Source organism: Porites lutea, chromosome 11 (genome assembly GCF_958299795.1).
Source record: "Porites lutea chromosome 11, jaPorLute2.1, whole genome shotgun sequence".
NCBI lineage: Eukaryota > Metazoa > Cnidaria > Anthozoa > Scleractinia > Poritidae > Porites > Porites lutea.
Genome location: NC_133211.1, coordinates 8,913,711 through 8,937,886, shown reverse-complemented (window position 1 = coordinate 8,937,886; position 24,176 = coordinate 8,913,711). Strand labels below are relative to the sequence as shown.

The window sequence follows — 24,176 nt, the reverse complement described above, 5'->3', positions numbered from 1 at the left end:
ACAGCCATCATCTCTGTCTCCTTCTCATCAATTGTGCAATTCTTCGCGAAAATAATGGGGTTTTTTCCGGTGGCGAAAATTGGCGTGTCTTTCTCGAAGACAATATCTTTTGCATAATGTGATTTGGGGGCTGGTAAATGAACTAACTGTCCCTCCAACATTAATAGGAAATCATGCCACTGGATAACAGCCGGGGACCATCTGAAATCATTCAAAAAAATACATTCAGCCTGTTCCGCGCCAACCCATGCAAAACTTGTGGACGCTGGGTTTGAAAAGGTGTTAAAAATGACATTAAGAGGGTTGAGCAGAAATGTTTTTGCGCAGTTGGCTGGGCCTACGATCATAAGATTCCTGTATTTGCCGCGTCCTTTCTGTAATAATTCATGCACACAATGTCCAAAATAGTTTATGTCCACTCCGTTACCCTGGAGTACTTCTTTCGCTGAAATTAACCATTGTCCAGAACAATTTTGTACGCATTCTCCGTCTCTTACTTCCTTTAATAGCTGGATTCTGCTTTTCCTCTGCCTTTCTAGGTTATCTTTAGAATTTTCCAGCTCCCAGGTAGTAGTCAGCACGTCTGCTACAACTTTCGCACCTCTATTTACAATAAACTCTGCGATGTCCGTTTTCCCCTCTACTTTTTGCTCTCTTGCAAGGGCTAGTAGTTCAGTTCTTGATTTAATGTTCTTAGCTAGAATGATTTCCGATAACTCATATGAGGTCATACGTTTCTTCTTACTTTTTACTATCTTCTTGTTCGCTCTTTTTTTCCCCGTCGTTTTTTTCCTTGTGCTTGTTCGGGCATCACTAAGCTCCTCACAGTTGTCCGTTGACAACGCACCTTTCTCTCTCTTTTCCATAGCTGTGGTCCTTTTGGTAGAAGAGGCCTTGGTGGTTCTTGGAGCAGTTGCACTTGTAAGGTCAGGATGCCCGTCACTCTGAATATAATCTCGGTCTTCTTTCGTAACATATTTCCATGCGCTGAAATAGTTTTCGTGCGTGGCGGAGAAATGTACAGAAATACCACACCTCTCTAACAGGTATCGTTTGCTAGGAAGCCACCGTTGGTTCTTGTCCAGTTTCATTGCCATGTGGAAATGTACACCCGATTGTACGTGCTGTTCCAGGCAGCAACACCACTGTACAACTTTCGCAGGCGTGTCCGCGAAGGACTGTACAACAGCCTCTGCAAACGAAGACCTTGTTGGAAAGCGCTCCGTATCAACCATGCTATAGGTTATCAGGTAAATTTGACGAACATTGCGCGCGTTCATTTCACATGTGTTGAACTCATACACAGCTTGGCTTGTCTCTACTTCTGAACTGACAGGATCACACTCATCGTTACCTACTTCCTCCATCGTTGTATCTGACTTCTCAGAAAACTTATGAAAAGATAGCGTCCACAGCAACGGCACTGTTTACAACACAACTGATCTCCTACAGCGTGTAAAGGACGCGCTGGGTAATATGAGAATGACTAAATGACGTACAATGCGTACATTTTATTGGAGATAAACAACAAAAAAGCACGAAATGTAATAAATTGTTGTTCCAAAACTAAAAATTCGTCCCGTACAGTCAATTCATCCCGCAAAAAATAATGTGAGTACAACCGCAAGCCGTAAAACATAGAATCCTTTTTCGGACAATCAGGGACAAAAGTAGTTGACACACTTGTCTAAAACAGACGCTTTCAGTAACAATTTCCTTCCTTTTACATACGACTGTGTTTAAAGGCCTTAAATCCCCCCACCCCTAAATCAATGTTGTTTTCAGTTGAAGAAAGACTTGATGATATAAAATACAACATTGATTTTAGGGGGAGGGGGTTAGGGGGACAGAGGGGAAGGGGATAGGTATGTCTACTATGAAAAATGGGGCCATTTTACAGAAGTGTGTCAACACTTTTGTCCCTCATTGTCTGAAGGCAAAATGGTGTTACTGCAGACATGTTGATCATTGTGTGACAATGAAATTGAGTGAAATTAAAGCAATCAGAGTGATATTCAAGTTATTGTTGGTTGGACTGCAATTGACTTAATTACGTCCGAATTATGGGCCTAATACCAATTACGGGATTACGTAACAAAAGGGCACCGATTGTCAGAATTGAGGGCGATATGGTTTTCAAGGGAAAAATCGACGCGGAAAGACGCGCATATGTACGTTTTTTGGTCAAATTCAAGGGTATGTCTACCAAAAAAATTTTAGATGAAGTGAAAATTTCACGTTCTTCACTTTACCGCATTGTACGAGCGCAAACACTGAATGGTCAGTGTCAAGATCGAGTAGTGAGAAAGAAAGTCACTGGGCGGCCACGGAAATTGAGCCATAGAGAGGAGCGACTGTTGCTGCGCAGCATTCCAAAACTGCGTAAATCCGATGGAAATTTCACGATAAAGCGTTTAATGCAAAAAGCCGGGATAGACATTTCTCGCGTGTCAACTAAGACCGTCCAACGATTCCTCCATAGAGAAGGTTACCAGTATTTACACGCACGTCAAAAGGGCCTCTTAAAAGAAACAGACCTCGTTAAGCGTTTAAAATTTGCACGAAAGATGAAAAGAGATAATTCTACGAACTTCTGGACAGAGAACATTTCTTTTTACTTAGATGGTGTGAGTTTTGTTCATAAGTACAACCTCGCTGACCAAGCGCGGGCACCAAGTGGGCGTATATGGAGAAAACAACAAGAGGGCCTAGCCTTTGGCTGCACAGCCAAAGGTTCCCATTGCGGCACCGGTGGAAGAGTTGCGAAATTTATGGTTGCCCTTAGCTATGGTAAAGGGGTAGTTCTATGCGAACAGTATGAAACCTTGAACGGACAATACTTCAAAAGTCTGATCGAACGAGAATTTCCCCGTATGTTCAGAGTCTGCAATAAGGGAAGACCAAAACTATTTATGCAAGACAATGATCCCAGTCAAAACTCGGCGTTAGCTCGCAGCGCTTGGAGGCGATTGCGAGCCAAGCTAGTGCCCCTTCCTCCAAGAAGTGGTGATATTCATTTCATAGAAAATATTTTTCACATTGTAAAGATGGCTTTGGAAAAAGACGCATTAGACAGGAACATAACACACGAGACATTTCAGGAGTTTTCTGAGCGCGTAGCTACCACTTTTCATAATCTAGATACAACTTTAATTGACAGGACAATTGAAAGTATGAATAACAGAATAGAATTATTGCTTAAAAACAAAGGACAGCGTACAAGATATTAAAGTCGTACACTAGAACAATAGATGAATAAAATAACTGTCAATTAGAACAGGCAATGCACAGTGTGACATGATAACACAAACAGCGTGACATGGGCGCATACTATATCAGCCTACAGTGTTTGTTTTCGCACGGAAATCTTTCTTTTCTGTGAAAATTCATCAACAAAAATAAAACTAATCTTTTCCAACATGAACAGTTCTCTGAATTACAGCTAAAACAATAACTCAAACTGAAAAAAATCACTGCTTTCTTGGTGATGGAACGGTTAACCACATGTTGGTAATCAGTAAGCAATATAATGTATACAACTCTTAAATGTCGATGTGTTCTATCGTGGTTAACCGTTCAAACTCCTTATTTACACGACATCCGTACAATCTTTCTCGCCAAGAATAAGCTGTGCGAAGCACTTTCCACATGGGGGAATCTGCTTTTGCTTTTCTTGCGGAATTTGCGCATGAAAGCGAAAAATTCTCCAGCGCACAGCCATCATCTCTGTCTCCTTCTCATCAATTGTGCAATTCTTCGCGAAAATAATGGGGTTTTTTCCGGTGGCGAAAATTGGCGTGTCTTTCTCGAAGACAATATCTTTTGCATAATGTGATTTGGGGGCTGGTAAATGAACTAACTGTCCCTCCAACATTAATAGGAAATCATGCCACTGGATAACAGCCGGGGACCATCTGAAATCATTCAAAAAAATACATTCAGCCTGTTCCGCGCCAACCCATGCAAAACTTGTGGACGCTGGGTTTGAAAAGGTGTTAAAAATGACATTAAGAGGGTTGAGCAGAAATGTTTTTGCGCAGTTGGCTGGGCCTACGATCATAAGATTCCTGTATTTGCCGCGTCCTTTCTGTAATAATTCATGCACACAATGTCCAAAATAGTTTATGTCCACTCCGTTACCCTGGAGTACTTCTTTCGCTGAAATTAACCATTGTCCAGAACAATTTTGTACGCATTCTCCGTCTCTTACTTCCTTTAATAGCTGGATTCTGCTTTTCCTCTGCCTTTCTAGGTTATCTTTAGAATTTTCCAGCTCCCAGGTAGTAGCCAGCACGTCTGCTACAACTTTCGCACCTCTATTTACAATAAACTCTGCGATGTCCGTTTTCCCCTCTACTTTTTGCTCTCTTGCAAGGGCTAGTAGTTCAGTTCTTGATTTAATGTTCTTAGCTAGAATGATTTCCGATAACTCATATGAGGTCATACGTTTCTTCTTACTTTTTACTATCTTCTTGTTCGCTCTTTTTTTCCCCGTCGTTTTTTTCCTTGTGCTTGTTCGGGCATCACTAAGCTCCTCACAGTTGTCCGTTGACAACGCACCTTTCTCTCTCTTTTCCATAGCTGTGGTCCTTTTGGTAGAAGAGGCCTTGGTGGTTCTTGGAGCAGTTGCACTTGTAAGGTCAGGATGCCCGTCACTCTGAATATAATCTCGGTCTTCTTTCGTAACATATTTCCATGCGCTGAAATAGTTTTCGTGCGTGGCGGAGAAATGTACAGAAATACCACACCTCTCTAACAGGTATCGTTTGCTAGGAAGCCACCGTTGGTTCTTGTCCAGTTTCATTGCCATGTGGAAATGTACACCCGATTGTACGTGCTGTTCCAGGCAGCAACACCACTGTACAACTTTCGCAGGCGTGTCCGCGAAGGACTGTACAACAGCCTCTGCAAACGAAGACCTTGTTGGAAAGCGCTCCGTATCAACCATGCTATAGGTTATCAGGTAAATTTGACGAACATTGCGCGCGTTCATTTCACATGTGTTGAACTCATACACAGCTTGGCTTGTCTCTACTTCTGAACTGACAGGATCACACTCATCGTTACCTACTTCCTCCATCGTTGTATCTGACTTCTCAGAAAACTTATGAAAAGATAGCGTCCACAGCAACGGCACTGTTTACAACACAACTGATCTCCTACAGCGTGTAAAGGACGCGCTGGGTAATATGAGAATGACTAAATGACGTACAATGCGTACATTTTATTGGAGATAAACAACAAAAAAGCACGAAATGTAATAAATTGTTGTTCCAAAACTAAAAATTCGTCCCGTACAGTCAATTCATCCCGCAAAAAATAATGTGAGTACAACCGCAAGCCGTAAAACATAGAATCCTTTTTCGGACAATCAGGGACAAAAGTAGTTGACACACTTGTCTAAAACAGACGCTTTCAGTAACAATTTCCTTCCTTTTACATACGACTGTGTTTAAAGGCCTTAAATCCCCCCACCCCTAAATCAATGTTGTTTTCAGTTGAAGAAAGACTTGATGATATAAAATACAACATTGATTTTAGGGGGAGGGGGTTAGGGGGACAGAGGGGAAGGGGATAGGTATGTCTACTATGAAAAATGGGGCCATTTTACAGAAGTGTGTCAACACTTTTGTCCCTCATTGTCTGAAGGCAAAATGGTGTTACTGCAGACATGTTGATCATTGTGTGACAATGAAATTGAGTGAAATTAAAGCAATCAGAGTGATATTCAAGTTATTGTTGGTTGGACTGCAATTGACTTAATTACGTCCGAATTATGGGCCTAATACCAATTACGGGATTACGTAACAAAAGGGCACCGATTGTCAGAATTGAGGGCGATATGGTTTTCAAGGGAAAAATCGACGCGGAAAGACGCGCATATGTACGTTTTTTGGTCAAATTCAAGGGTATGTCTACCAAAAAAAATTTAGATGAAGTGAAAATTTCACGTTCTTCACTTTACCGCATTGTACGAGCGCAAACACTGAATGGTCAGTGTCAAGATCGAGTAGTGAGAAAGAAAGTCACTTGGCGGCCACGGAAATTGAGCCATAGAGAGGAGCGACTGTTGCTGCGCAGCATTCCAAAACTGCGTAAATCCGATGGAAATTTCACGATAAAGCGATTAATGCAAAAAGCCGGGATAGACATTTCTCGCGTGTCAACTAAGACCGTCCAACGATTCCTCCATAGAGAAGGTTACCAGTATTTACACGCACGTCAAAAGGGCCTCTTAAAAGAAACAGACCTCGTTAAGCGTTTAAAATTTGCACGAAAGATGAAAAGAGATAATTCTACGAACTTCTGGACAGAGAACATTTCTTTTTACTTAGATGGTGTGAGTTTTGTTCATAAGTACAACCTCGCTGACCAAGCGCGGGCACCAAGTGGGCGTATATGGAGAAAACAACAAGAGGGCCTAGCCTTTGGCTGCACAGCCAAAGGTTCCCATTGCGGCACCGGTGGAAGAGTTGCGAAATTTATGGTTGCCCTTAGCTATGGTAAAGGGGTAGTTCTATGCGAACAGTATGAAACCTTGAACGGACAATACTTCAAAAGTCTGATCGAACGAGAATTTCCCCGTATGTTCAGAGTCTGCAATAAGGGAAGACCAAAACTATTTATGCAAGACAATGATCCCAGTCAAAACTCGGCGTTAGCTCGCAGCGCTTGGAGGCGATTGCGAGCCAAGCTAGTGCCCCTTCCTCCAAGAAGTGGTGATATTCATTTCATAGAAAATATTTTTCACATTGTAAGGATGGCTTTGGAAAAAGACGCATTAGACAGGAACATAACACACGAGACATTTCAGGAGTTTTCTGAGCGCGTAGCTACCACTTTTCATAATCTAGATACAACTTTAATTGACAGGACAATTGAAAGTATGAATAACAGAATAGAATTATTGCTTAAAAACAAAGGACAGCGTACAAGATATTAAAGTCGTACACTAGAACAATAGATGAATAAAATAACTGTCAATTAGAACAGGCAATGCACAGTGTGACATGATAACACAAACAGCGTGACATGGGCGCATACTATATCAGCCTACAGTGTTTGTTTTCGCACGGAAATCTTTCTTTTCTGTGAAAATTCATCAACAAAAATAAAACTAATCTTTTCCAACATGAACAGTTCTCTGAATTACAGCTAAAACAATAACTCAAACTGAAAAAAATCACTGCTTTCTTGGTGATGGAACGGTTAACCACATGTTGGTAATCAGTAAGCAATATAATGCATACAACTCTTAAATGTCGATGTGTTCTATCGTGGTTAACCGTTCAAACTCCTTATTTACACGACATCCGTACAATCTTTCTCGCCAAGAATAAGCTGTGCGAAGCACTTTCCACATGGGGGAATCTGCTTTTGCTTTTCTTGCGGAATTTGCGCATGAAAGCGAAAAATTCTCCAGCGCACAGCCATCATCTCTGTCTCCTTCTCATCAATTGTGCAATTCTTCGCGAAAATAATGGGGTTTTTTCCGGTGGCGAAAATTGGCGTGTCTTTCTCGAAGACAATATCTTTTGCATAATGTGATTTGGGGGCTGGTAAATGAACTAACTGTCCCTCCAACATTAATAGGAAATCATGCCACTGGATAACAGCCGGGGACCATCTGAAATCATTCAAAAAAATACATTCAGCCTGTTCCGCGCCAACCCATGCAAAACTTGTGGACGCTGGGTTTGAAAAGGTGTTAAAAATGACATTAAGAGGGTTGAGCAGAAATGTTTTTGCGCAGTTGGCTGGGCCTACGATCATAAGATTCCTGTATTTGCCGCGTCCTTTCTGTAATAATTCATGCACACAATGTCCAAAATAGTTTATGTCCACTCCGTTACCCTGGAGTACTTCTTTCGCTGAAATTAACCATTGTCCAGAACAATTTTGTACGCATTCTCCGTCTCTTACTTCCTTTAATAGCTGGATTCTGCTTTTCCTCTGCCTTTCTAGGTTATCTTTAGAATTTTCCAGCTCCCAGGTAGTAGCCAGCACGTCTGCTACAACTTTCGCACCTCTATTTACAATAAACTCTGCGATGTCCGTTTTCCCCTCTACTTTTTGCTCTCTTGCAAGGGCTAGTAGTTCAGTTCTTGATTTAATGTTCTTAGCTAGAATGATTTCCGATAACTCATATGAGGTCATACGTTTCTTCTTACTTTTTACTATCTTCTTGTTCGCTCTTTTTTTCCCCGTCGTTTTTTTCCTTGTGCTTGTTCGGGCATCACTAAGCTCCTCACAGTTGTCCGTTGACAACGCACCTTTCTCTCTCTTTTCCATAGCTGTGGTCCTTTTGGTAGAAGAGGCCTTGGTGGTTCTTGGAGCAGTTGCACTTGTAAGGTCAGGATGCCCGTCACTCTGAATATAATCTCGGTCTTCTTTCGTAACATATTTCCATGCGCTGAAATAGTTTTCGTGCGTGGCGGAGAAATGTACAGAAATACCACACCTCTCTAACAGGTATCGTTTGCTAGGAAGCCACCGTTGGTTCTTGTCCAGTTTCATTGCCATGTGGAAATGTACACCCGATTGTACGTGCTGTTCCAGGCAGCAACACCACTGTACAACTTTCGCAGGCGTGTCCGCGAAGGACTGTACAACAGCCTCTGCAAACGAAGACCTTGTTGGAAAGCGCTCCGTATCAACCATGCTATAGGTTATCAGGTAAATTTGACGAACATTGCGCGCGTTCATTTCACATGTGTTGAACTCATACACAGCTTGGCTTGTCTCTACTTCTGAACTGACAGGATCACACTCATCGTTACCTACTTCCTCCATCGTTGTATCTGACTTCTCAGAAAACTTATGAAAAGATAGCGTCCACAGCAACGGCACTGTTTACAACACAACTGATCTCCTACAGCGTGTAAAGGACGCGCTGGGTAATATGAGAATGACTAAATGACGTACAATGCGTACATTTTATTGGAGATAAACAACAAAAAAGCACGAAATGTAATAAATTGTTGTTCCAAAACTAAAAATTCGTCCCGTACAGTCAATTCATCCCGCAAAAAATAATGTGAGTACAACCGCAAGCCGTAAAACATAGAATCCTTTTTCGGACAATCAGGGACAAAAGTAGTTGACACACTTGTCTAAAACAGACGCTTTCAGTAACAATTTCCTTCCTTTTACATACGACTGTGTTTAAAGGCCTTAAATCCCCCCACCCCTAAATCAATGTTGTTTTCAGTTGAAGAAAGACTTGATGATATAAAATACAACATTGATTTTAGGGGGAGGGGGTTAGGGGGACAGAGGGGAAGGGGATAGGTATGTCTACTATGAAAAATGGGGCCATTTTACAGAAGTGTGTCAACACTTTTGTCCCTCATTGTCTGAAGGCAAAATGGTGTTACTGCAGACATGTTGATCATTGTGTGACAATGAAATTGAGTGAAATTAAAGCAATCAGAGTGATATTCAAGTTATTGTTGGTTGGACTGCAATTGACTTAATTACGTCCGAATTATGGGCCTAATACCAATTACGGGATTACGTAACAAAAGGGCACCGATTGTCAGAATTGAGGGCGATATGGTTTTCAAGGGAAAAATCGACGCGGAAAGACGCGCATATGTACGTTTTTTGGTCAAATTCAAGGGTATGTCTACCAAAAAAATTTTAGATGAAGTGAAAATTTCACGTTCTTCACTTTACCGCATTGTACGAGCGCAAACACTGAATGGTCAGTGTCAAGATCGAGTAGTGAGAAAGAAAGTCACTGGGCGGCCACGGAAATTGAGCCATAGAGAGGAGCGACTGTTGCTGCGCAGCATTCCAAAACTGCGTAAATCCGATGGAAATTTCACGATAAAGCGTTTAATGCAAAAAGCCGGGATAGACATTTCTCGCGTGTCAACTAAGACCGTCCAACGATTCCTCCATAGAGAAGGTTACCAGTATTTACACGCACGTCAAAAGGGCCTCTTAAAAGAAACAGACCTCGTTAAGCGTTTAAAATTTGCACGAAAGATGAAAAGAGATAATTCTACGAACTTCTGGACAGAGAACATTTCTTTTTACTTAGATGGTGTGAGTTTTGTTCATAAGTACAACCTCGCTGACCAAGCGCGGGCACCAAGTGGGCGTATATGGAGAAAACAACAAGAGGGCCTAGCCTTTGGCTGCACAGCCAAAGGTTCCCATTGCGGCACCGGTGGAAGAGTTGCGAAATTTATGGTTGCCCTTAGCTATGGTAAAGGGGTAGTTCTATGCGAACAGTATGAAACCTTGAACGGACAATACTTCAAAAGTCTGATCGAACGAGAATTTCCCCGTATGTTCAGAGTCTGCAATAAGGGAAGACCAAAACTATTTATGCAAGACAATGATCCCAGTCAAAACTCGGCGTTAGCTCGCAGCGCTTGGAGGCGATTGCGAGCCAAGCTAGTGCCCCTTCCTCCAAGAAGTGGTGATATTCATTTCATAGAAAATATTTTTCACATTGTAAAGATGGCTTTGGAAAAAGACGCATTAGACAGGAACATAACACACGAGACATTTCAGGAGTTTTCTGAGCGCGTAGCTACCACTTTTCATAATCTAGATACAACTTTAATTGACAGGACAATTGAAAGTATGAATAACAGAATAGAATTATTGCTTAAAAACAAAGGACAGCGTACAAGATATTAAAGTCGTACACTAGAACAATAGATGAATAAAATAACTGTCAATTAGAACAGGCAATGCACAGTGTGACATGATAACACAAACAGCGTGACATGGGCGCATACTATATCAGCCTACAGTGTTTGTTTTCGCACGGAAATCTTTCTTTTCTGTGAAAATTCATCAACAAAAATAAAACTAATCTTTTCCAACATGAACAGTTCTCTGAATTACAGCTAAAACAATAACTCAAACTGAAAAAAATCACTGCTTTCTTGGTGATGGAACGGTTAACCACATGTTGGTAATCAGTAAGCAATATAATGTATACAACTCTTAAATGTCGATGTGTTCTATCGTGGTTAACCGTTCAAACTCCTTATTTACACGACATCCGTACAATCTTTCTCGCCAAGAATAAGCTGTGCGAAGCACTTTCCACATGGGGGAATCTGCTTTTGCTTTTCTTGCGGAATTTGCGCATGAAAGCGAAAAATTCTCCAGCGCACAGCCATCATCTCTGTCTCCTTCTCATCAATTGTGCAATTCTTCGCGAAAATAATGGGGTTTTTTCCGGTGGCGAAAATTGGCGTGTCTTTCTCGAAGACAATATCTTTTGCATAATGTGATTTGGGGGCTGGTAAATGAACTAACTGTCCCTCCAACATTAATAGGAAATCATGCCACTGGATAACAGCCGGGGACCATCTGAAATCATTCAAAAAAATACATTCAGCCTGTTCCGCGCCAACCCATGCAAAACTTGTGGACGCTGGGTTTGAAAAGGTGTTAAAAATGACATTAAGAGGGTTGAGCAGAAATGTTTTTGCGCAGTTGGCTGGGCCTACGATCATAAGATTCCTGTATTTGCCGCGTCCTTTCTGTAATAATTCATGCACACAATGTCCAAAATAGTTTATGTCCACTCCGTTACCCTGGAGTACTTCTTTCGCTGAAATTAACCATTGTCCAGAACAATTTTGTACGCATTCTCCGTCTCTTACTTCCTTTAATAGCTGGATTCTGCTTTTCCTCTGCCTTTCTAGGTTATCTTTAGAATTTTCCAGCTCCCAGGTAGTAGTCAGCACGTCTGCTACAACTTTCGCACCTCTATTTACAATAAACTCTGCGATGTCCGTTTTCCCCTCTACTTTTTGCTCTCTTGCAAGGGCTAGTAGTTCAGTTCTTGATTTAATGTTCTTAGCTAGAATGATTTCCGATAACTCATATGAGGTCATACGTTTCTTCTTACTTTTTACTATCTTCTTGTTCGCTCTTTTTTTCCCCGTCGTTTTTTTCCTTGTGCTTGTTCGGGCATCACTAAGCTCCTCACAGTTGTCCGTTGACAACGCACCTTTCTCTCTCTTTTCCATAGCTGTGGTCCTTTTGGTAGAAGAGGCCTTGGTGGTTCTTGGAGCAGTTGCACTTGTAAGGTCAGGATGCCCGTCACTCTGAATATAATCTCGGTCTTCTTTCGTAACATATTTCCATGCGCTGAAATAGTTTTCGTGCGTGGCGGAGAAATGTACAGAAATACCACACCTCTCTAACAGGTATCGTTTGCTAGGAAGCCACCGTTGGTTCTTGTCCAGTTTCATTGCCATGTGGAAATGTACACCCGATTGTACGTGCTGTTCCAGGCAGCAACACCACTGTACAACTTTCGCAGGCGTGTCCGCGAAGGACTGTACAACAGCCTCTGCAAACGAAGACCTTGTTGGAAAGCGCTCCGTATCAACCATGCTATAGGTTATCAGGTAAATTTGACGAACATTGCGCGCGTTCATTTCACATGTGTTGAACTCATACACAGCTTGGCTTGTCTCTACTTCTGAACTGACAGGATCACACTCATCGTTACCTACTTCCTCCATCGTTGTATCTGACTTCTCAGAAAACTTATGAAAAGATAGCGTCCACAGCAACGGCACTGTTTACAACACAACTGATCTCCTACAGCGTGTAAAGGACGCGCTGGGTAATATGAGAATGACTAAATGACGTACAATGCGTACATTTTATTGGAGATAAACAACAAAAAAGCACGAAATGTAATAAATTGTTGTTCCAAAACTAAAAATTCGTCCCGTACAGTCAATTCATCCCGCAAAAAATAATGTGAGTACAACCGCAAGCCGTAAAACATAGAATCCTTTTTCGGACAATCAGGGACAAAAGTAGTTGACACACTTGTCTAAAACAGACGCTTTCAGTAACAATTTCCTTCCTTTTACATACGACTGTGTTTAAAGGCCTTAAATCCCCCCACCCCTAAATCAATGTTGTTTTCAGTTGAAGAAAGACTTGATGATATAAAATACAACATTGATTTTAGGGGGAGGGGGTTAGGGGGACAGAGGGGAAGGGGATAGGTATGTCTACTATGAAAAATGGGGCCATTTTACAGAAGTGTGTCAACACTTTTGTCCCTCATTGTCTGAAGGCAAAATGGTGTTACTGCAGACATGTTGATCATTGTGTGACAATGAAATTGAGTGAAATTAAAGCAATCAGAGTGATATTCAAGTTATTGTTGGTTGGACTGCAATTGACTTAATTACGTCCGAATTATGGGCCTAATACCAATTACGGGATTACGTAACAAAAGGGCACCGATTGTCAGAATTGAGGGCGATATGGTTTTCAAGGGAAAAATCGACGCGGAAAGACGCGCATATGTACGTTTTTTGGTCAAATTCAAGGGTATGTCTACCAAAAAAATTTTAGATGAAGTGAAAATTTCACGTTCTTCACTTTACCGCATTGTACGAGCGCAAACACTGAATGGTCAGTGTCAAGATCGAGTAGTGAGAAAGAAAGTCACTGGGCGGCCACGGAAATTGAGCCATAGAGAGGAGCGACTGTTGCTGCGCAGCATTCCAAAACTGCGTAAATCCGATGGAAATTTCACGATAAAGCGTTTAATGCAAAAAGCCGGGATAGACATTTCTCGCGTGTCAACTAAGACCGTCCAACGATTCCTCCATAGAGAAGGTTACCAGTATTTACACGCACGTCAAAAGGGCCTCTTAAAAGAAACAGACCTCGTTAAGCGTTTAAAATTTGCACGAAAGATGAAAAGAGATAATTCTACGAACTTCTGGACAGAGAACATTTCTTTTTACTTAGATGGTGTGAGTTTTGTTCATAAGTACAACCTCGCTGACCAAGCGCGGGCACCAAGTGGGCGTATATGGAGAAAACAACAAGAGGGCCTAGCCTTTGGCTGCACAGCCAAAGGTTCCCATTGCGGCACCGGTGGAAGAGTTGCGAAATTTATGGTTGCCCTTAGCTATGGTAAAGGGGTAGTTCTATGCGAACAGTATGAAACCTTGAACGGACAATACTTCAAAAGTCTGATCGAACGAGAATTTCCCCGTATGTTCAGAGTCTGCAATAAGGGAAGACCAAAACTATTTATGCAAGACAATGATCCCAGTCAAAACTCGGCGTTAGCTCGCAGCGCTTGGAGGCGATTGCGAGCCAAGCTAGTGCCCCTTCCTCCAAGAAGTGGTGATATTCATTTCATAGAAAATATTTTTCACATTGTAAAGATGGCTTTGGAAAAAGACGCATTAGACAGGAACATAACACACGAGACATTTCAGGAGTTTTCTGAGCGCGTAGCTACCACTTTTCATAATCTAGATACAACTTTAATTGACAGGACAATTGAAAGTATGAATAACAGAATAGAATTATTGCTTAAAAACAAAGGACAGCGTACAAGATATTAAAGTCGTACACTAGAACAATAGATGAATAAAATAACTGTCAATTAGAACAGGCAATGCACAGTGTGACATGATAACACAAACAGCGTGACATGGGCGCATACTATATCAGCCTACAGTGTTTGTTTTCGCACGGAAATCTTTCTTTTCTGTGAAAATTCATCAACAAAAATAAAACTAATCTTTTCCAACATGAACAGTTCTCTGAATTACAGCTAAAACAATAACTCAAACTGAAAAAAATCACTGCTTTCTTGGTGATGGAACGGTTAACCACATGTTGGTAATCAGTAAGCAATATAATGTATACAACTCTTAAATGTCGATGTGTTCTATCGTGGTTAACCGTTCAAACTCCTTATTTACACGACATCCGTACAATCTTTCTCGCCAAGAATAAGCTGTGCGAAGCACTTTCCACATGGGGGAATCTGCTTTTGCTTTTCTTGCGGAATTTGCGCATGAAAGCGAAAAATTCTCCAGCGCACAGCCATCATCTCTGTCTCCTTCTCATCAATTGTGCAATTCTTCGCGAAAATAATGGGGTTTTTTCCGGTGGCGAAAATTGGCGTGTCTTTCTCGAAGACAATATCTTTTGCATAATGTGATTTGGGGGCTGGTAAATGAACTAACTGTCCCTCCAACATTAATAGGAAATCATGCCACTGGATAACAGCCGGGGACCATCTGAAATCATTCAAAAAAATACATTCAGCCTGTTCCGCGCCAACCCATGCAAAACTTGTGGACGCTGGGTTTGAAAAGGTGTTAAAAATGACATTAAGAGGGTTGAGCAGAAATGTTTTTGCGCAGTTGGCTGGGCCTACGATCATAAGATTCCTGTATTTGCCGCGTCCTTTCTGTAATAATTCATGCACACAATGTCCAAAATAGTTTATGTCCACTCCGTTACCCTGGAGTACTTCTTTCGCTGAAATTAACCATTGTCCAGAACAATTTTGTACGCATTCTCCGTCTCTTACTTCCTTTAATAGCTGGATTCTGCTTTTCCTCTGCCTTTCTAGGTTATCTTTAGAATTTTCCAGCTCCCAGGTAGTAGTCAGCACGTCTGCTACAACTTTCGCACCTCTATTTACAATAAACTCTGCGATGTCCGTTTTCCCCTCTACTTTTTGCTCTCTTGCAAGGGCTAGTAGTTCAGTTCTTGATTTAATGTTCTTAGCTAGAATGATTTCCGATAACTCATATGAGGTCATACGTTTCTTCTTACTTTTTACTATCTTCTTGTTCGCTCTTTTTTTCCCCGTCGTTTTTTTCCTTGTGCTTGTTCGGGCATCACTAAGCTCCTCACAGTTGTCCGTTGACAACGCACCTTTCTCTCTCTTTTCCATAGCTGTGGTCCTTTTGGTAGAAGAGGCCTTGGTGGTTCTTGGAGCAGTTGCACTTGTAAGGTCAGGATGCCCGTCACTCTGAATATAATCTCGGTCTTCTTTCGTAACATATTTCCATGCGCTGAAATAGTTTTCGTGCGTGGCGGAGAAATGTACAGAAATACCACACCTCTCTAACAGGTATCGTTTGCTAGGAAGCCACCGTTGGTTCTTGTCCAGTTTCATTGCCATGTGGAAATGTACACCCGATTGTACGTGCTGTTCCAGGCAGCAACACCACTGTACAACTTTCGCAGGCGTGTCCGCGAAGGACTGTACAACAGCCTCTGCAAACGAAGACCTTGTTGGAAAGCGCTCCGTATCAACCATGCTATAGGTTATCAGGTAAATTTGACGAACATTGCGCGCGTTCATTTCACATGTGTTGAACTCATACACAGCTTGGCTTGTCTCTACTTCTGAACTGACAGGATCACACTCATCGTTACCTACTTCCTCCATCGTTGTATCTGACTTCTCAGAAAACTTATGAAAAGATAGCGTCCACAGCAACGGCACTGTTTACAACACAACTGATCTCCTACAGCGTGTAAAGGACGCGCTGGGTAATATGAGAATGACTAAATGACGTACAATGCGTACATTTTATTGGAGATAAACAACAAAAAAGCACGAAATGTAATAAATTGTTGTTCCAAAACTAAAAATTCGTCCCGTACAGTCAATTCATCCCGCAAAAAATAATGTGAGTACAACCGCAAGCCGTAAAACATAGAATCCTTTTTCGGACAATCAGGGACAAAAGTAGTTGACACACTTGTCTAAAACAGACGCTTTCAGTAACAATTTCCTTCCTTTTACATACGACTGTGTTTAAAGGCCTTAAATCCCCCCACCCCTAAATCAATGTTGTTTTCAGTTGAAGAAAGACTTGATGATATAAAATACAACATTGATTTTAGGGGGAGGGGGTTAGGGGGACAGAGGGGAAGGGGATAGGTATGTCTACTATGAAAAATGGGGCCATTTTACAGAAGTGTGTCAACACTTTTGTCCCTCATTGTCTGAAGGCAAAATGGTGTTACTGCAGACATGTTGATCATTGTGTGACAATGAAATTGAGTGAAATTAAAGCAATCAGAGTGATATTCAAGTTATTGTTGGTTGGACTGCAATTGACTTAATTACGTCCGAATTATGGGCCTAATACCAATTACGGGATTACGTAACAAAAGGGCACCGATTGTCAGAATTGAGGGCGATATGGTTTTCAAGGGAAAAATCGACGCGGAAAGACGCGCATATGTACGTTTTTTGGTCAAATTCAAGGGTATGTCTACCAAAAAAATTTTAGATGAAGTGAAAATTTCACGTTCTTCACTTTACCGCATTGTACGAGCGCAAACACTGAATGGTCAGTGTCAAGATCGAGTAGTGAGAAAGAAAGTCACTGGGCGGCCACGGAAATTGAGCCATAGAGAGGAGCGACTGTTGCTGCGCAGCATTCCAAAACTGCGTAAATCCGATGGAAATTTCACGATAAAGCGTTTAATGCAAAAAGCCGGGATAGACATTTCTCGCGTGTCAACTAAGACCGTCCAACGATTCCTCCATAGAGAAGGTTACCAGTATTTACACGCACGTCAAAAGGGCCTCTTAAAAGAAACAGACCTCGTTAAGCGTTTAAAATTTGCACGAAAGATGAAAAGAGATAATTCTACGAACTTCTGGACAGAGAACATTTCTTTTTACTTAGATGGTGTGAGTTTTGTTCATAAGTACAACCTCGCTGACCAAGCGCGGGCACCAAGTGGGCGTATATGGAGAAAACAACAAGAGGGCCTAGCCTTTGGCTGCACAGCCAAAGGTTCCCATTGCGGCACCGGTGGAAGAGTTGCGAAATTTATGGTTGCCCTTAGCTATGGTAAAGGGGTAGTTCTATGCGAACAGTATGAAACCTTGAACGGACAATACTTCAAAAGTCTGATCGAACGAGAATTTCCCCGTATGTTCAGAGTCTGCAATAAGGGAAGACCAAAACTATTTATGCAAGACAATGATCCCAGTCAAAACTCGGCGTTAGCTCGCAGCGCTTGGAGGCGATTGCGAGCCAAGCTAGTGCCCCTTCCTCCAAGAAGTGGTGATATTCATTTCATAGAAAATATTTTTCACATTGTAAAGATGGCTTTGGAAAAAGACGCATTAGACAGGAACATAACACACGAGACATTTCAGGAGTTTTCTGAGCGCGTAGCTACCACTTTTCATAATCTAGATACAACTTTAATTGACAGGACAATTGAAAGTATGAATAACAGAATAGAATTATTGCTTAAAAACAAAGGACAGCGTACAAGATATTAAAGTCGTACACTAGAACAATAGATGAATAAAATAACTGTCAATTAGAACAGGCAATGCACAGTGTGACATGATAACACAAACAGCGTGACATGGGCGCATACTATATCAGCCTACAGTGTTTGTTTTCGCACGGAAATCTTTCTTTTCTGTGAAAATTCATCAACAAAAATAAAACTAATCTTTTCCAACATGAACAGTTCTCTGAATTACAGCTAAAACAATAACTCAAACTGAAAAAAATCACTGCTTTCTTGGTGATGGAACGGTTAACCACATGTTGGTAATCAGTAAGCAATATAATGTATACAACTCTTAAATGTCGATGTGTTCTATCGTGGTTAACCGTTCAAACTCCTTATTTACACGACATCCGTACAATCTTTCTCGCCAAGAATAAGCTGTGCGAAGCACTTTCCACATGGGGGAATCTGCTTTTGCTTTTCTTGCGGAATTTGCGCATGAAAGCGAAAAATTCTCCAGCGCACAGCCATCATCTCTGTCTCCTTCTCATCAATTGTGCAATTCTTCGCGAAAATAATGGGGTTTTTTCCGGTGGCGAAAATTGGCGTGTCTTTCTCGAAGACAATATCTTTTGCATAATGTGATTTGGGGGCTGGTAAATGAACTAACTGTCCCTCCAACATTAATAGGAAATCATGCCACTGGATAACAGCCGGGGACCATCTGAAATCATTCAAAAAAATACATTCAGCCTGTTCCGCGCCAACCCATGCAAAACTTGTGGACGCTGGGTTTGAAAAGGTGTTAAAAATGACATTAAGAGGGTTGAGCAGAAATGTTTTTGCGCAGTTGGCTGGGCCTACGATCATAAGATTCCTGTATTTGCCGCGTCCTTTCTGTAATAATTCATGCACACAATGTCCAAAATAGTTTATGTCCACTCCGTTACCCTGGAGTACTTCTTTCGCTGAAATTAACCATTGTCCAGAACAATTTTGTACGCATTCTCCGTCTCTTACTTCCTTTAATAGCTGGATTCTGCTTTTCCTCTGCCTTTCTAGGTTATCTTTAGAATTTTCCAGCTCCCAGGTAGTAGTCAGCACGTCTGCTACAACTTTCGCACCTCTATTTACAATAAACTCTGCGATGTCCGTTTTCCCCTCTACTTTTTGCTCTCTTGCAAGGGCTAGTAGTTCAGTTCTTGATTTAATGTTCTTAGCTAGAATGATTTCCGATAACTCATATGAGGTCATACGTTTCTTCTTACTTTTTACTATCTTCTTGTTCGCTCTTTTTTTCCCCGTCGTTTTTTTCCTTGTGCTTGTTCGGGCATCACTAAGCTCCTCACAGTTGTCCGTTGACAACGCACCTTTCTCTCTCTTTTCCATAGCTGTGGTCCTTTTGGTAGAAGAGGCCTTGGTGGTTCTTGGAGCAGTTGCACTTGTAAGGTCAGGATGCCCGTCACTCTGAATATAATCTCGGTCTTCTTTCGTAACATATTTCCATGCGCTGAAATAGTTTTCGTGCGTGGCGGAGAAATGTACAGAAATACCACACCTCTCTAACAGGTATCGTTTGCTAGGAAGCCACCGTTGGTTCTTGTCCAGTTTCATTGCCATGTGGAAATGTACACCCGATTGTACGTGCTGTTCCAGGCAGCAACACCACTGTACAACTTTCGCAGGCGTGTCCGCGAAGGACTGTACAACAGCCTCTGCAAACGAAGACCTTGTTGGAAAGCGCTCCGTATCAACCATGCTATAGGTTATCAGGTAAATTTGACGAACATTGCGCGCGTTCATTTCACATGTGTTGAACTCATACACAGCTTGGCTTGTCTCTACTTCTGAACTGACAGGATCACACTCATCGTTACCTACTTCCTCCATCGTTGTATCTGACTTCTCAGAAAACTTATGAAAAGATAGCGTCCACAGCAACGGCACTGTTTACAACACAACTGATCTCCTACAGCGTGTAAAGGACGCGCTGGGTAATATGAGAATGACTAAATGACGTACAATGCGTACATTTTATTGGAGATAAACAACAAAAAAGCACGAAATGTAATAAATTGTTGTTCCAAAACTAAAAATTCGTCCCGTACAGTCAATTCATCCCGCAAAAAATAATGTGAGTACAACCGCAAGCCGTAAAACATAGAATCCTTTTTCGGACAATCAGGGACAAAAGTAGTTGACACACTTGTCTAAAACAGACGCTTTCAGTAACAATTTCCTTCCTTTTACATACGACTGTGTTTAAAGGCCTTAAATCCCCCCACCCCTAAATCAATGTTGTTTTCAGTTGAAGAAAGACTTGATGATATAAAATACAACATTGATTTTAGGGGGAGGGGGTTAGGGGGACAGAGGGGAAGGGGATAGGTATGTCTACTATGAAAAATGGGGCCATTTTACAGAAGTGTGTCAACACTTTTGTCCCTCATTGTCTGAAGGCAAAATGGTGTTACTGCAGACATGTTGATCATTGTGTGACAATGAAATTGAGTGAAATTAAAGCAATCAGAGTGATATTCAAGTTATTGTTGGTTGGACTGCAATTGACTTAATTACGTCCGAATTATGGGCCTAATACCAATTACGGGATTACGTAACAAAAGGGCACCGATTGTCAGAATTGAGGGCGATATGGTTTTCAAGGGAAAAATCGACGCGGAAAGACGCGCATATGTACGTTTTTTGGTCAAATTCAAGGGTATGTCTACCAAAAAAATTTTAGATGAAGTGAAAATTTCACGTTCTTCACTTTACCGCATTGTACGAGCGCAAACACTGAATGGTCAGTGTCAAGATCGAGTAGTGAGAAAGAAAGTCACTGGGCGGCCACGGAAATTGAGCCATAGAGAGGAGCGACTGTTGCTGCGCAGCATTCCAAAACTGCGTAAATCCGATGGAAATTTCACGATAAAGCGTTTAATGCAAAAAGCCGGGATAGACATTTCTCGCGTGTCAACTAAGACCGTCCAACGATTCCTCCATAGAGAAGGTTACCAGTATTTACACGCACGTCAAAAGGGCCTCTTAAAAGAAACAGACCTCGTTAAGCGTTTAAAATTTGCACGAAAGATGAAAAGAGATAATTCTACGAACTTCTGGACAGAGAACATTTCTTTTTACTTAGATGGTGTGAGTTTTGTTCATAAGTACAACCTCGCTGACCAAGCGCGGGCACCAAGTGGGCGTATATGGAGAAAACAACAAGAGGGCCTAGCCTTTGGCTGCACAGCCAAAGGTTCCCATTGCGGCACCGGTGGAAGAGTTGCGAAATTTATGGTTGCCCTTAGCTATGGTAAAGGGGTAGTTCTATGCGAACAGTATGAAACCTTGAACGGACAATACTTCAAAAGTCTGATCGAACGAGAATTTCCCCGTATGTTCAGAGTCTGCAATAAGGGAAGACCAAAACTATTTATGCAAGACAATGATCCCAGTCAAAACTCGGCGTTAGCTCGCAGCGCTTGGAGGCGATTGCGAGCCAAGCTAGTGCCCCTTCCTCCAAGAAGTGGTGATATTCATTTCATAGAAAATATTTTTCACATTGTAAAGATGGCTTTGGAAAAAGACGCATTAGACAGGAACATAACACACGAGACATTTCAGGAGTTTTCTGAGCGCGTAGCTACCACTTTTCATAATCTAGATACAACTTTAATTGACAGGACAATTGAAAGTATGAATAACAGAATAGAATTATTGCTTAAAAACAAAGGACAGCGTACAAGATATTAAAGTCGTACACTAGAACAATAGATGAATAAAATAACTGTCAATTAGAACAGGCAATGCACAGTGTGACATGATAACACAAACAGCGTGACATGGGCGCATACTATATCAGCCTACAGTGTTTGTTTTCGCACGGAAATCTTTCTTTTCTGTGAAAATTCATCAACAAAAATAAAACTAATCTTTTCCAACATGAACAGTTCTCTGAATTACAGCTAAAACAATAACTCAAACTGAAAAAAATCACTGCTTTCTTGGTGATGGAACGGTTAACCACATGTTGGTAATCAGTAAGCAATATAATGTATACAACTCTTAAATGTCGATGTGTTCTATCGTGGTTAACCGTTCAAACTCCTTATTTACACGACATCCGTACAATCTTTCTCGCCAAGAATAAGCTGTGCGAAGCACTTTCCACATGGGGGAATCTGCTTTTGCTTTTCTTGCGGAATTTGCGCATGAAAGCGAAAAATTCTCCAGCGCACAGCCATCATCTCTGTCTCCTTCTCATCAATTGTGCAATTCTTCGCGAAAATAATGGGGTTTTTTCCGGTGGCGAAAATTGGCGTGTCTTTCTCGAAGACAATATCTTTTGCATAATGTGATTTGGGGGCTGGTAAATGAACTAACTGTCCCTCCAACATTAATAGGAAATCATGCCACTGGATAACAGCCGGGGACCATCTGAAATCATTCAAAAAAATACATTCAGCCTGTTCCGCGCCAACCCATGCAAAACTTGTGGACGCTGGGTTTGAAAAGGTGTTAAAAATGACATTAAGAGGGTTGAGCAGAAATGTTTTTGCGCAGTTGGCTGGGCCTACGATCATAAGATTCCTGTATTTGCCGCGTCCTTTCTGTAATAATTCATGCACACAATGTCCAAAATAGTTTATGTCCACTCCGTTACCCTGGAGTACTTCTTTCGCTGAAATTAACCATTGTCCAGAACAATTTTGTACGCATTCTCCGTCTCTTACTTCCTTTAATAGCTGGATTCTGCTTTTCCTCTGCCTTTCTAGGTTATCTTTAGAATTTTCCAGCTCCCAGGTAGTAGTCAGCACGTCTGCTACAACTTTCGCACCTCTATTTACAATAAACTCTGCGATGTCCGTTTTCCCCTCTACTTTTTGCTCTCTTGCAAGGGCTAGTAGTTCAGTTCTTGATTTAATGTTCTTAGCTAGAATGATTTCCGATAACTCATATGAGGTCATACGTTTCTTCTTACTTTTTACTATCTTCTTGTTCGCTCTTTTTTTCCCCGTCGTTTTTTTCCTTGTGCTTGTTCGGGCATCACTAAGCTCCTCACAGTTGTCCGTTGACAACGCACCTTTCTCTCTCTTTTCCATAGCTGTGGTCCTTTTGGTAGAAGAGGCCTTGGTGGTTCTTGGAGCAGTTGCACTTGTAAGGTCAGGATGCCCGTCACTCTGAATATAATCTCGGTCTTCTTTCGTAACATATTTCCATGCGCTGAAATAGTTTTCGTGCGTGGCGGAGAAATGTACAGAAATACCACACCTCTCTAACAGGTATCGTTTGCTAGGAAGCCACCGTTGGTTCTTGTCCAGTTTCATTGCCATGTGGAAATGTACACCCGATTGTACGTGCTGTTCCAGGCAGCAACACCACTGTACAACTTTCGCAGGCGTGTCCGCGAAGGACTGTACAACAGCCTCTGCAAACGAAGACCTTGTTGGAAAGCGCTCCGTATCAACCATGCTATAGGTTATCAGGTAAATTTGACGAACATTGCGCGCGTTCATTTCACATGTGTTGAACTCATACACAGCTTGGCTTGTCTCTACTTCTGAACTGACAGGATCACACTCATCGTTACCTACTTCCTCCATCGTTGTATCTGACTTCTCAGAAAACTTATGAAAAGATAGCGTCCACAGCAACGGCACTGTTTACAACACAACTGATCTCCTACAGCGTGTAAAGGACGCGCTGGGTAATATGAGAATGACTAAATGACGTACAATGCGTACATTTTATTGGAGATAAACAACAAAAAAGCACGAAATGTAATAAATTGTTGTTCCAAAACTAAAAATTCGTCCGTACAGTCAATTCATCCCGCAAAAAATAATGTGAGTACAACCGCAAGCCGTAAAACATAGAATCCTTTTTCGGACAATCAGGGACAAAAGTAGTTGACACACTTGTCTAAAACAGACGCTTTCAGTAACAATTTCCTTCCTTTTACATACGACTGTGTTTAAAGGCCTTAAATCCCCCCACCCCTAAATCAATGTTGTTTTCAGTTGAAGAAAGACTTGATGATATAAAATACAACATTGATTTTAGGGGGAGGGGGTTAGGGGGACAGAGGGGAAGGGGATAGGTATGTCTACTATGAAAAAATGGGGCCATTTTAC

The 24,176-nt window shown here is 41.6% G+C and overlaps 5 protein-coding genes across 5 annotated transcripts; all 5 read left to right on the top strand.

Moving 5' to 3' along the window:
• Positions 1–2,063: 2,063 nt before the first annotated feature.
• On the top strand, positions 2,064–3,230 carry LOC140953156 (uncharacterized). The gene has a single exon (XM_073402656.1). The coding sequence runs from the start codon at positions 2,064–2,066 to the stop codon at positions 3,228–3,230; it is 1,167 nt and encodes a 388-aa protein (XP_073258757.1).
• Positions 3,231–9,489: 6,259 nt separating this feature from the next.
• Positions 9,490–10,656, top strand: LOC140953155 (uncharacterized). The gene has a single exon (XM_073402655.1). The coding sequence runs from the start codon at positions 9,490–9,492 to the stop codon at positions 10,654–10,656; it is 1,167 nt and encodes a 388-aa protein (XP_073258756.1).
• Positions 10,657–13,202: 2,546 nt separating this feature from the next.
• LOC140953154 (uncharacterized) lies at positions 13,203–14,369 on the top strand. Its single transcript, XM_073402654.1, has one exon. It carries the CDS (start codon positions 13,203–13,205, stop codon positions 14,367–14,369), a length of 1,167 nt encoding a protein of 388 aa, XP_073258755.1.
• Positions 14,370–16,915: 2,546 nt separating this feature from the next.
• Positions 16,916–18,082, top strand: LOC140953153 (uncharacterized). Its single transcript, XM_073402652.1, has one exon. It carries the CDS (start codon positions 16,916–16,918, stop codon positions 18,080–18,082), a length of 1,167 nt encoding a protein of 388 aa, XP_073258753.1.
• A 2,546-nt stretch (positions 18,083–20,628) lies between these two features.
• LOC140953152 (uncharacterized) lies at positions 20,629–21,795 on the top strand. Its single transcript, XM_073402651.1, has one exon. It carries the CDS (start codon positions 20,629–20,631, stop codon positions 21,793–21,795), a length of 1,167 nt encoding a protein of 388 aa, XP_073258752.1.
• Positions 21,796–24,176: the final 2,381 nt, after the last annotated feature.